Source organism: Ascidiella aspersa, chromosome 3, assembly GCF_963924565.1.
Source record: "Ascidiella aspersa chromosome 3, kaAscAspe10.2, whole genome shotgun sequence".
Lineage (NCBI taxonomy): Eukaryota > Metazoa > Chordata > Ascidiacea > Phlebobranchia > Ascidiidae > Ascidiella > Ascidiella aspersa.
Genome location: NC_139449.1, coordinates 24,132,292 through 24,145,764, shown reverse-complemented (window position 1 = coordinate 24,145,764; position 13,473 = coordinate 24,132,292). Strand labels below are relative to the sequence as shown.

The following is a 13,473-nucleotide window of genomic DNA, read 5'->3' as shown; positions in this document are numbered from 1 at the left end:
TTTTAATTAGAACCATGTGACATACAAATGTCGCCTCTGTGGATTTCGTTTCGAAATTTATTCAAAAGAAGATCGCCCTGATACCAACATTACCAACAACTTTCTTTCTAGTTCGGATAAATGCGCTCATACCCTTTCACGTGATTCAGTATCTTGATATATTTTTAGATCAGCTTCGGTCATGCCTCGGCTGTGTATTTTCGTTTCCAGCACACAGCGCAGACAGAACGCCCAAGGGCACGTTCTTCCGTATAGCAAATTGATTGCCTACGTTAGATCACGAGCTTTCGGTTCCTTTTTCCAGCAGCAGCAGTTTAAATTATAGTTTTTAGTTTTATGCTATATGTAGCCTAAACGATAAAAACCGAGAAAATAGTGGACCGCTTTCCTAATCAATGACAGCCCTTATTTATTAAAATAAGATATTTAAACAAACGCTAATTAACTGTGAAAGAGGCTTGGTAAATCCTGATAGTCACTGTTGGTCGTAGTTATGTTGCACAGGGATTTGACAGTCTGGCAATACGTAAGAATTTATGCCTTCAGTGGTCTCCGCAGTTTGGTTTTGTGTACCTCCATAATGCTGATTGATGTTCCTAACGGTATCGATATTTTAATTGTAGATTTTTTACAAAGGAATTATTGTTGTGTAAATTATCAAATGTCATTCCTCAAAGCAGCTCTGCTACTTTTAATTTGTAGCGTATCTGTTTCAGGTGAGAATATGCCGTAAATAAAAAGTGTTGTAATTAATTTAGTCAATGACTTGACTTAAATGTACTACTCAAGTTACTAGTTTTTAATGATTGATTTAAACGTGACTTGATTTAAGTTTTTTAAACAAACGACCTGAACTAACTTCTCAAATATTGAAAAAACATAGCTCAATCAGATAAGTTGATCAATTAATAATTTTATAATTAAAGAGGAAACAAATTACTTGACTTATTATAATAATGAGTTAGACTGGAATGTGACTTGTTTTGTATGCAAATGACTTGACTTGGACTTTTGCGATTTTAAAATCACTTGTTTGTACAACATTGATATAATTAATTACCAACTAGTGGTGGGGTAAAAATTGAGCCAATTTTTTTTTTCTGTGTGGCCTAGAAACGCCGTTTTTACATACTTTTTCCAACCTCAGTTTTGTGTTTACTAGTCAATGGAAGCCCAAATGCCACTGATCTCAATACCCAAGAAGAAACAAGCAAAGCTGCCACAAAGTCAGCAATAATTGAGACAACAGCTGAAACAGCCTCACACGCAACGACAATCGTTCAGTGTGGCGAGGAAATTTGTTCTGAAAATCAAATCTGTTGCGACAAATGGGAAGATTATTATGATTTGAGCACCCCTAACTGTTGCAACAAGTATGTTGTCTAATGGGTACTGTTTGCTCAATATCTCCTCCCTACCTTTCAACAAAATATCGATAGTGTTTAAATGTTCATGATGTAGGTTCAGTCCATTAATGGAAAACAACAATTGGAATTTTTTATGTACATTAAACAAACAAACTGTTTATCTTGTTGAAACTATTGTTCACATTTTCTAACTTGATATTTAGGCAAACCACATCGACATCAGACGCAAACCCAACAACAACATCTCTAAATCTGTGCACTGACTGTGATGGGGCCGGGATGACGTGCGTTTACGTCGCTTTTTGGAATTCCTACACCTGCAAAAAAGAAGTCACAGAACAGTAATTGTCAAAAATAAAAAAATATATATTACCGGCCTTATTAGTGATTAAATAAATTCTTTGAGGTAAATCGTAAGAGTTTGACCGCTCTTTTAATGGCGTTTAACCTTGAATACCTGACGAAAACATAAAAAAAAAACAATTAACACATTGGACAACCAAAAAGTATTCGCACGTTGCTTGATATATGATGATATTCACCAACGTATATTCGGCAAACCAATTGTGAGGCCATTGACTCCACATACGTATAGCGGCACTCAAACAAACAAAAAGTTAACGCAAAGTGCGAAAAGCGGCCTTGTTGGGACTTTAGGCCAGGGTATTCAGAAGCTGCTAAACAGTTTTAATGAAGTGAATAAAACCCTAACACTAGAACATGGGAGCGTAAAGTTAGCGTAGGTACCTAAGTTTTTCAACTGAGAATGACTTTAAATTTATCATTTAGTTTTATGACTTCCATTATTAAAACGCATGTGTTGGAATTTATAGTCCAGTTGAAAAACATTGTAGACTTTCAAAAATTAAACACATACAACAACTCAATCGGCGCTATCTCAAATTCAAAAGACATTGTAAAGGCAAAGTCGTCTTCAAATTAAAAAAATAGAGCGAAGGTGCAAGACTTGATTTGTTTTGGTATTTGTTGCAAACTTTGACTTATTTGTAGACAATCAACAACAACAGCAACAACAACAACAACAACAGCTATAACTAGTACAGGCGATCTAACAGGCACAGCCTGCGGAGAAACTACTTGTGGCGAATATCAGAAATGTTGCCGTGACGAATGGGGCGGCCTTTACTGTATGGGTAACTACGAGCATTGTTCCTCGCCCTTCCCATCGGAGCTAAAAGTGTGCAATGGCAAAACTTGCAGCGCAGACCTGACTGCCTGTTGTTTCGATGAATTCGGCCTTGCATTTTGCTGCTCATCCACGTCATCCGTGTACGTATGACTATTTCTGCTTGTCGCTGGTCACACAAGAAATAATAGTGGTCGTTACGATGCACTAATTTTTTAGTTTTTCGTGTGAATCTAAAAGTTCCCGCCCGGGGCTATGAAACTTGCTTTAAAGTCACTATTTTACTGCTTAGATATTTTAACGAAAAATATTAGTTTGTGTAAGGCATGCTACTGTAGAGTAAATGATTTTACATGGCGCAACATATCCCAAAGAGTGCAGTACGGCAAAAATGCGCCATAAAGCGATCACAGAAACAGTAATTGAGAATGACTTTGAATTTATCATTTAGTTTTATGACTTCCATTATTAAAACGCATGTGTTGGAATTTATAGTCCAGTTGAAAAACATTGTAGGCTTTCAAAAATTAAACACATACAACAACTCAATCGGCGCTATCTGAAATTCAAAAGACATTGTAAAGGCAAAGTCGTCTTCAAATTAAAAAAAATAGAGCGAAGGTGTAAGACTTGATTTGTTTTGGTATTTGTTGCAAACTTTGACTTGTTTGTAGACAATCAACAACAACAGCAACAACAACAACAGCTATAACTAGTACAGGCGATCTAACAGGCACAGCCTGCGGAGAAACTACTTGTGGCGAATATCAGAAATGTTGCCGTGACGAATGGGGCGGCCTTTACTGTATGGGTAACTACGAGCATTGTTCCTCGCCCTACCCATCGGAGCTAAACGTGTGCAATGGCAAAACTTGCAGCGCAGACCTGACTGCCTGTTGTTTCGATGAATTCGGCCTTGCATTTTGCTGCTCATCCACGTCATCCGTGTACGTATGACTATTTCTGCTTGTCGCTGGTCACACAAGAAATAATAGTGGTCGTTACGATGCACTAATTTTTTAGTTTTTCGTGTGAATCTAAAAGTTCCCGCCCGGGGCTATGAAACTTGCTTTAAAGTCACTATTTTACTAAAACAAAGAAGTTGTTGATCCTGATTCATTATAGTTGCAATGGGCTTGTACATTTAATTGGAAATTGTGCAAACAGGACCTTTGTGAACAAAGTTTATTTTAGGAGACATTGACTTCGCGTATCTTGGTAGGATTTTTTTAAGAAAAAAAAAACAATTACGCCGTAAGCATCAAAAGCACTATTGTGTGCTAAGGCAAACTAACTACACCTTTCACTCCTCAACTTTAACACTTTATTATAATTCTTCCCTACTAACTCCTCTAATGTTCTTCCAACTTTTCGTCCAACTCTTCTCTCAACTCTTCTTCCCATTTGTGTTTCAACTCAACTTTTCTTTCAACTCTTCTAGCAACTCTTCGACCAACTCTCTTTCCAATTCTTCCTCCACCTATTCCTCCAACTCTTCCTTCGATTCTTCCTACGACTTTTCAACCAACTATTTTTCCAATTCGTTTCCCCTTTTCTCTTTTACCTCTAGCTCTTCTAACTCTAAATTTTCTGACTTTAACTCTAACCCTGGTAATATTTTGCGTGCACATTTTTGCATTTGTTGCATAAATGAACATCACGTCCCCTGTAAGGTGGCCTCTTTTATACCACCGTATGACACAGATTTTTCCTGCAGAGTGTTCATCGCCGAAATTGACCGTTCTTATTTTTTGGTGAATTGGCCCATGCGTGCATAACTGTGTATATTTTTAAAGGTACCGAATGTAGAATATAACGCCACGCATACCAATAGTACAACGAGAGCTTTGGGGAGAATTAACCAAAATCAGTCTACCTTTATAGTAAGGATTTTTTGCAAGACAAGCACAACACTTTTAGGGCGCCCCAAAACATGATAGGCCTACATTTCGAAACACTTATGCAGTGCTATATGATTCACATTGCTATACCAAAAGAAATGAGTACAATTTTGAAAGTCCGTTTATTAGGCATTTTTATCATTTATGTAGGACAACCACGACAACTGAGGATCCAGGGAAAACCTGCGGGTATGAAACTTGTGGCGAATTCCAGATATGCTGCCGCGCATTGAACATCCTTTATTGCGTGGCGAGCAACGATTATTGTGCATCGCCCTACACACCAAAGGTTTGCGGCGGCATAACTTGCAGTGTGGGCCAGGACGTCTGCTGTAACGGTTTCTTTGGCAACTTGGTTTGCTGCACATCCACCACTACAACCCAGTATGTAAATGCAGAGAGCTTTATCGTGTAGTTTAACGTTTTGCGATAAGCCTTGCAGTAAGTTCAAATCAATTTAAAAACATTTTTCGCTTTAAATTACTTTCTAAAAAGTAAATCGCGGCCAACAGCTTGATTAATCACATGGCTTATCGCGTGTCCTTATATAACATATGTAATAAACAATTTATATTATTGGGTATAGATCTACTACAACGACAACAGAATGGGGGGACTATGTCAACGAAGATTACAGCGAACATTGGGATGATGCGAACAATGAATCAGACGACCTAAACTATCCCGACCCAGGGTAAGCACTTATACTTCATTCGTTAGTCCTGACTGTGACCAGGCAGATCTTCAGTTTTTTTGAACAGTGTGATTTTAAATGCAGGGCCTTAACAACTTTTATTGTGTTGCCGATCGCACTGATTGTGGTTTTGTTGGCCGTGCTCCGTGTATGGGTGCGCGTTCGCAATAGACGCATCAATGGACGAGTGCTGACTGGCGTACGGACAACAGTCACCAGACGCTTCGCCATACCAGGTGAACTATTGCTTTTGTATTATTCACGCGGGTTTGGTGGGTAAATTTAAGTACTGTATAGATATATTGAGAATTGGCATACGTCCTTTTGGGGTAAGACCTTTAAAAACATTACTTAATGCCCTTAATGACTTTAAAGCACGAAAAGTCTAAGTTATAGCAGTAAAAGTAATTTTTTTTAAATTAAAAATATTTTGTAAAAAATATGAAAATATCTATCAGAGTAATGAGTCTAAATAAGGGTCGAATATGGTCCGCGGCCGCCAGCTGCTTTGCAAACTGGGTACTCGGCCATTTCTTAGTTATATATATATATATATTGCCTAATTTTACTTGCCCGATTTTCTTCATACGCCCCGTAGGTTTGCGTTTCAAGGGAATCTTTTCATTCAAAAAGCACTTTGTATATGCAGGAGTGTCAACATTTTTCACCATTAATACATAACGCTTCGCACGAATTCACTGTGTCTTTTAAACATGAACATAAGATCGAGAGTTTAACGACATTTTTTAAATCGCCCTTTTCTTAAATATATTATAATAGGTACTTGAAAACAGTTGTCATTATAAAATGTTCAAGTTTTTACCAACCAAGTTGCCAAAAGTTTGCCAACCACTGGTCTTAACGATGCGCAATCGGGGACTGGGTTAAGATATAAATATGTCTTGGTATATGACTTTGTCAGCTGCGTAATCTTAGTAACTCTTTATTGACGTCATGGTCGTTGAGGACAGGACAAAGGTATGGCCATTGTTTGTTATCTTTAATTTGCAGGAAAATTTTTAATGAGTAGATATTAAATTTACATTAAGTGGAATGGAAAATTACGCCATTATTAAACAAAATGGCCTGTTACATAAAGTTGGTGAGACACAACGCTTAAAGCTATTTTAGATTATGCGTTATTCTCTTCAATGTGCAGTTGTTACGACCGCCAGCCACATTCCCTACCAGCACCTTCAAAATGCTGCTGAATCAACGTCGGAGCAGCTGAAGGAAACCACTCGCCAGGCTCCCCCTGCCTATGATGACATTGCATAAACTTGTTTCAAAGAGTGTGAATTATAAACGATTTTCAAAGACCGAAAAATAGTTGCCAATTAAATGTGTACACAACACGTTTATTGTATTTATGCCTTCCATAATTTGCTGTGTTTGTTTTCTAAAGTAACTTCATGTTAAGGTTCGACCGCAAACATCATTTTTTTGCATTTGTTTGTTTTTATGGCATTGGAGTGAGAACATATATAAATATGCTTCGTAGCAAACAATTTCCAATTTTCTCTAAAAAAAATGTTATTTGTACGCTTCCTGCTTTGAAGTAACCTTGCATTATTCTTTCCACTTACCAACAATAAACTTTGGAGCATTGATGAACAAGGTATTACGAAAGTTATTGCGCAAAATATTTTACTTTGGTAACTAGCTTTAAGTTATATATTAACAGTTACTTTGATTAGATCTATTGCTCATCTCTGGTAGTCACATTAATGATAAAGCGGAAGTTTGGTTGCATTGCAAATCACTACCGATTGAATAGAATAATGACGATTGAATTGAATATTTTTTTTTATTTTTGTTATAGGTCAACGAATTACTTGCTAACATTATTTGCTATACGTCCACGAATAATTTGCTAAGTTTTAGGTGAGAATCGCATCGGTATATGTTGTAATATGACTTGGAAAGAGTGTTTGCCTATCTAATAAGGAATTTATCAAAATGCATAAAATGTATTTTTAGATTATAACAAAAAACGTTATAAAGACAGCGTAATTACAACCAATTAAACCTTTTTAGAAATGCTTCAACACAATTTCATATAATCTAACTTTGCTCCAGGTAAAATGTAAAGCAAAATCGATTGCTGAAAGATGGTCTTTAATGTTATTATATTGTTTGGTTTGACAATATTGCGATACACAAAATACAAGTTTACAGGTGTAGGTTAAAAAGCGAAAAAAAAACGAATGGTTGGTTCCAGATGTAGCCGGGGAAAATGTTGGTTTATATCCCTCACTTGTATCCTAACTGTGTTTACGTTTACAACAATCTTAAACTTTGTGTATCACACGAATGGAGCCACTAAACTCAGTAGTCTTAGAAGGTTAGTAAACCACATAGGCGGATCCGTAAGTGTGGGTATCATGCCATGTCCCCCGCCGAACTACAATTTCTCCTAACTTTTACTATGCAAAATTGGCGGTTCGCTCAAACAAGTGCAAACGCGCCATTTTTAAGGCTATGTGCCTAATGCATCAGGAACGTTTTAAAAATTAAGGTTTTCCATATTTAAACTAAACTATCGCAATTTTTTTCGCACTACGCACGATTAGATTGCTTTTAATTGGAACTTTAGCACGAGTTCGATTTGGAACAACGAGTGATTCTAAGACCAATAGCTTCGTGACAGATGGTTTTCTAGTTATTTAATGAGAAGAGATTACAGTGTCTTTCTTTTTAGTACGTTTTTAGGCGTACTCGGTGAAACGTGTTTTTTTATTGTTTTTAGGTCGATACGATCGAACGGTGCAGGGAAACAGACTTTTTCGCTATTCTGCGAAGGTATGACGGAAATTGCTATATTAGTCAGTGCACAGCACGTTTCATTCAAAAGAAAATCTAGTCAAGCTTATCGAAACGGGGATACCCTAAACCTAATATTGTCTGTTGCCGCTTTGGTTCTGTTTACGTGCATTTTATTTCAAACCTTTTTCATCCCGTATTACTGTGTTGCTTCTTTGTGTTGTCTGAAAGTTTGAAAAGTCCTTTCTGTTAAAGATATAATTTTCCGTACCAATAAGTCTTAGTGTCAAAGATAAAGCTACAAACAAAAACGTGAAACATTACTTCTGAAAATTTTGTTTTACAGCTATCCATTTAGGCTGCTACAAAATGAAGAGCAACAACGTGAGCGGCTACAAAATTGCGGATTCCCAGATGAACATCAAAAAGTGCCTGCACACATGCAATGCAAGGTGTATCCGGCTGCCTACAATTTTCCTTTACAGTTTTCGATAATGTATTGAAGTGTGTGTCATAAAGTTATTTCGTTAAAAGGCGTAAAATCATGAACCGAAAATTGGACGTTTCGCTGAAATGGTCATGAAACGGATATGACGTTTAAAGTCGTGCGCTAATGTCGCACAGTGCAAATTGACTCATTACAGTATTTTAATGAGACATGAGTTAATGTATTGCTGAATTTTACATTTCGGTAAATTCGTTTTCACAAAATCCTTATGCTTTGCTTTCAGCAAAAACTATATATCATCCTTAAAAGCGACCTTTCTCAAAAGCAATGGCGTTACGGAAACAAATTTGTGAGATTTCCTTTAACAATGTATAAAGTGTTCACAAAAAACATACAATTTGGTTGTGTATCGTGTCATTTATCGGGCAAAAGCAACAGAGCACTTGAATGTTCGTGGTGGCCGTGTTGGCACATAGCAATTCAGAATGGAACTCTTTTACCTAAATCACGTATAGTTGCTTTTCATGTGGAAAATAACCGTTTTCAGCTTTACTGGAAGTATCATAACAGTGCAACTATAACAGTGTGCGTTTGTCCCCCAGAAGCGCGAACTACGTTGGGATCCGGGGCTCAGAATGCGCTTGCGGCCTAGAACTTTCCGACTTCGCCGTCTTGAACCTCACGCCCGCCGACCAATGCAATTTCGCGTGCTCGGGCAAAAGTAGGCAGTTTTGCGGTGGGAGCGAGGCCTACAGCGTTCAGCGACTTGTCACTTCGTGCGTGAAAGGTTGGTGGTTTCCGGCGGTTCGGGGGCGCGATGAGGATATATTCGACTGAAACGGTATTTCCCTGTGGAATTGGTGCACATCAGTGACTGATTTGTTGCTGTCTTTTATGTACTCAACAAATGGAAGTATAATTAAAAAACAGCTCCTCTGGTAATTGTAATTATGTAATTAAAATTACCATAGGGGAGCTGTTTTTTAATTTATATTACCATGCCTGGTAGCAACAGTTTATATAAATGGTAAAGAAGTACCGGTAATAAAATTTGGCCGTGTCTTATACGCACCCAAATCCTTCGAATGCTTTCCGCTTTTCAACATTTTTTCAGGAACACTGTGTGGTCCAAAAAAACTCTGGCTCAGGCGACTGCCATACTGATGTGCGTTATAGAACCCATAACAACCTTGTAGTTGTAGCATGAAAACCATTCCACTGTTTCTACATTTAATTTGTTTGTTTTGTTTAATAAAGCTTTTGTTTCTAATTTTCATAGATTTGGCGAAAAAAATGGATTCAGACACGACATTTTACACTAATTGCCAAAATATTGTTGATACTGTGCACAAAAAGTATAGTTACTTTTCATTCCTTCAGTGATTTACGCATTACATTGGCTTGCAGCAATTCTGTTAAACGCTGGGTTAAGTGAATTAACAGGGCGTCAAAAGACAACGTCGCTTTGCCCTATTTTCGCGAAATAACAGTTATAACCTTTGCGCATACGATTTTCCTTATACCTCTTTTGCGACATCCATGTGAATTTAAAACCAAATTTATATCCCGATAAAAATGTTAGTCTTTTTTGGTCCAAGTTTGTTCGACCTATAAACAAATCTTAACAGAACAAAATTATTTCTCCAGAATTTGAAGCCTAGCGTTGTCGCATTAAATTGAAGATACTGTTAAATACATGCCAAACCTTTATGTGACCATTCCAAAAGTCCTTATCTAATAAAAAGAGTATTTATAGCGTTATGCTGCTTATCGTATTTCTCACATAAAATATACTCCAATAATTTATCCTGGATTTCCTAGTTAAAAGTGTTTTACTATTTTCCAATGCTTTACAATTGCGTTTATATTGTTATTAACATAACAGTTAGGCGAATTTAGTTTACCATGGGCATAATGTATACCACACTGGCCACATATATGTGTTGCATGGCGAAAAACTCCTAGAAGACTAAACAATCTACTCTCGCAGGGCCATTTTCAAGCGACTTCGTTCAGTCGCGCGCGGTCGGATGTTACATGCGCCCACCCGAAGATAGCAAGTTCATCTCGTTTAACGCAGCTACGGCCACCGAATGCTATCACCAATGTCAGAACGCTGACCTGCACATAGCGCTTTACATCATGGGTGAATGTATGTGTGGCTCAATGGACGACAAGTAAGTTAATGTTCTGTAATGTCCCTTCCAATGTTGCGATAAACTTTTGCAATATCAAAAACTGTTTTTTGGCAATTTTAGCGAAACAAGCCGTGGTGAAGGTAAGTCAGAAAGGCGTTCCGGTAAAAGATTTGTGTATTTCCGCTCAGATTGTTTTGCAGATACGCCGTATTGGTATACACAGATGTTATTTTTTTTAGCAAAATATGTCCCTTTTTCAACAGGCCATCCCGCCATCTCCTTGAATGTATTTAAACCAGGGAGTCGAACCGTAACCGAACCGGAACTTTATGAACCGGTTTTCGGTCAATTATTTCCGAACCGTAACCGAACCAGAACCGTTTTATGTAAGAGTTTAAGGAGCCGAACCGGAACTGAACCGAATATTTTGAAAGTACCTGAACCGAACCCGAACCTCTAAACAAACGCGGTTCGCTCCAGCATGACGTCACAACTTCTATTTTACAGAGTCAAGTTATGCCATGTTCGAAATTTTATGAAAAAAATATGAATTTAAATAAAACGTTGACTTTTTATTTTTCAGATATTTCGATTATGCGTTGCTGTTTTTTTAACACGTCACTTAACTTAGATTAAATGAAAAAAAAAATTCTAAAATTAGTCTCTACGTTTATTGACCCACATATTTAGATTTAACGCAACTAATATTGTATCCGAACCGGAACTTTATGAACCGGTTTTGAAATAACGATTGTCGAACCGGAGCTGAACCGGAACTTTTAAATTGCAACGAACCAAAACCGGAACTGAACCGGATTCCGAACAAATCCTTGAACCCAAACCAAACCTGAACCGGAAAATTCAAACGGTTCGACTCCCTGATTAAACTAAAATTTTAATTGCGAATTATTTATGTGCGACCTAGAACGATAACCCAAGGTTTCTATGGTTCCTTGTTTTAGACGTCCTGGTAAAATTGTTTCACTGTTCCGGTAAGAAAATCATTATAGGCTACTTTAACCACCGGAAACAAGAAAAATCAACTTTCCACAATCTTATCGAATGTAATATAGTTTAGTCGGGCTACATTAGAAAAAGAAGGTGACTAAAATACGTTAAAAACCCATCTTATACAACTGACCATCTACTAAAATTTAGATTTAACTGGAAGCAATCTATAAGTTGCGTGGACAAGAGAGGAGGGAAGATGTATCGGACCCTCGTGGAGGATAAAAGATGCAGCTTGGTGCGGCTTCTTCCTCCGAGCAAACACCGTAAAATTACCATCTTGGCGTCTTTTCCAGGGTCCGGCAATACTTGGGCCCGATATTTGCTGGAGAAGGCCACGGGACAATTTACAGGGAGTAACTACAAAGATCGGGCCCTGATAAGATCAGGTATATATTATCTTCTTTTTAGATCCACTTTAATCAAACACTTTATATTTAGTCTGCGGACTGTTTGCACTAAGCTGGGAACGATGCGGTAATAACATGGCAAAATTGTTTTAATATCACCGAATGCTTCGTCACGTATAGGCTGCAAAATTGATTTATATTTCATTACAAGTGTTGGTCGAATTATGTAGCACCGTTGCTTTTATACCAGGTTGCACAAAATGATATCAGAAATACATTACTTGCGTTTAATATTAATATTTTACATATATAGTATTAGGGTAAAAAATCCGGGATTTTTTTTAATAATCTATACTAAATATGGTTATCCTCATTTTGGTTGAGCATAGGCCGACTGGCTGAACTTTTAAAAATTCTGAAACTGGCGAAATGACGAAATTCTATCCCTGATACTAATAATTGCGAATGTCACGTTTTACGGACACACTCTCATTATAAAAAGTTAAAATAATTTGCTGTAAGGCTTTTTTTTTAGGTTTGTTTCAAGTATTTGCAGTTAATTACACTTTGCATTAAATAAAATATGCCTACATAACACAGTCCGATGCTATCAATCTGCAGGATTTATCGGAGAAGGTTTGATCGAGCATCAGCAGACAGCTGTTGTAAAAGATCACCTTCGGGACAAACATCCAACCTCCGACCGGAGCATACTCATCATCAGGAACCCCTACGACGCGCTGTTGGCCGATTTTAATCGAAAAGCTACAGGAAATCACACCGGGATAGCGACCAGGAGGCAAATCAGAGAAGGTTAACATATTCTTTTTGCGAAATACAACCAAGTTAAACATATGCGAGTTTGGGACGCCTACAGCATTACACAACACGCGCAGGATTAAACATACTTTCATATTTATTGGAATATAACCAATTTTGAATTTCAGACGGTAAACTGCAAAAAATTTGTATTTCGTTGTGTTTCAGGTTTCGTTCAATATGCATCCACTCGAATAAACCTGTGGAAGACACTAATAAAAACGCTGCTGGCCAGCAATCGCCCGCTGCTGATCGTCCATTACAAAGACCTGGTACAAAACCCGATAGGTCAGATTAGGCGAATGGTCGATTTCCTGCCCGATCTGAATATCAGTAAGAGGAACTTCCAGGATAGATTGCACTGCCTCGGTCAGGAGATCGATGGAAAGCACAAGCGCAAAAAGTCCACCTGGGATTTCGAGCCCTTCACACCAGAGTTGATCGCACTCGTGCGTAACGAGATCGATGACGTAAACAAGTTGCTGGAAAACGCTAATCTGCCACACCTGCCGCGCTTTAGTTATCCATCTGAAAACGAACAGCCGAAAACAGCGGACTGACTGGTTTTACATTCGCTTCAACCCAGCACCCCAGGAAATGCAGTGGAAAGCTTCCATAGCTGTTCTTTTATATTTTCGTGGTGTTATGTAATAATTCTTAGAACTAAAAGAGAAAAGGAACATACGATATCATTCCCCTAAATCAATCAATCAATTATCCCATATAAACCATTATTATCTAATTCTATAAAGTATGTAAGTATCCTGCTTTTCAAAATCGCCTAAAATCCGTTAAATATACAGACTGAACCCTCCACAAAAATAGACTGAAATGTTGT

At 37.7% G+C, this 13,473-nt stretch overlaps 2 protein-coding genes across 2 annotated transcripts; both read left to right on the top strand.

The window, feature by feature from the left end:
• Positions 1 to 554: 554 nt before the first annotated feature.
• On the top strand, positions 555 to 6,730 carry LOC146161032 (uncharacterized). The gene is made up of 9 exons (XM_083385793.1): positions 555 to 716; positions 1,163 to 1,373; positions 1,571 to 1,708; positions 2,379 to 2,657; positions 3,189 to 3,461; positions 4,566 to 4,799; positions 5,002 to 5,109; positions 5,194 to 5,345; positions 6,269 to 6,730. Exons 1-9 carry the CDS (start codon positions 581 to 583, stop codon positions 6,385 to 6,387), a joined length of 1,650 nt encoding a protein of 549 aa, XP_083241919.1. The 5' UTR covers positions 555 to 580; the 3' UTR covers positions 6,388 to 6,730.
• Positions 6,607 to 13,437, top strand: LOC146161031 (sialate:O-sulfotransferase 1-like). Its single transcript, XM_083385071.1, has 8 exons — positions 6,607 to 6,727; positions 7,859 to 7,911; positions 8,219 to 8,324; positions 8,923 to 9,107; positions 10,311 to 10,497; positions 11,617 to 11,855; positions 12,438 to 12,629; positions 12,804 to 13,437. Exons 3-8 carry the CDS (start codon positions 8,242 to 8,244, stop codon positions 13,193 to 13,195), a joined length of 1,278 nt encoding a protein of 425 aa, XP_083241197.1. The 5' UTR covers positions 6,607 to 6,727; positions 7,859 to 7,911; positions 8,219 to 8,241; the 3' UTR covers positions 13,196 to 13,437.
• The last annotated feature ends 36 nt before the right edge of the window (positions 13,438 to 13,473 follow it).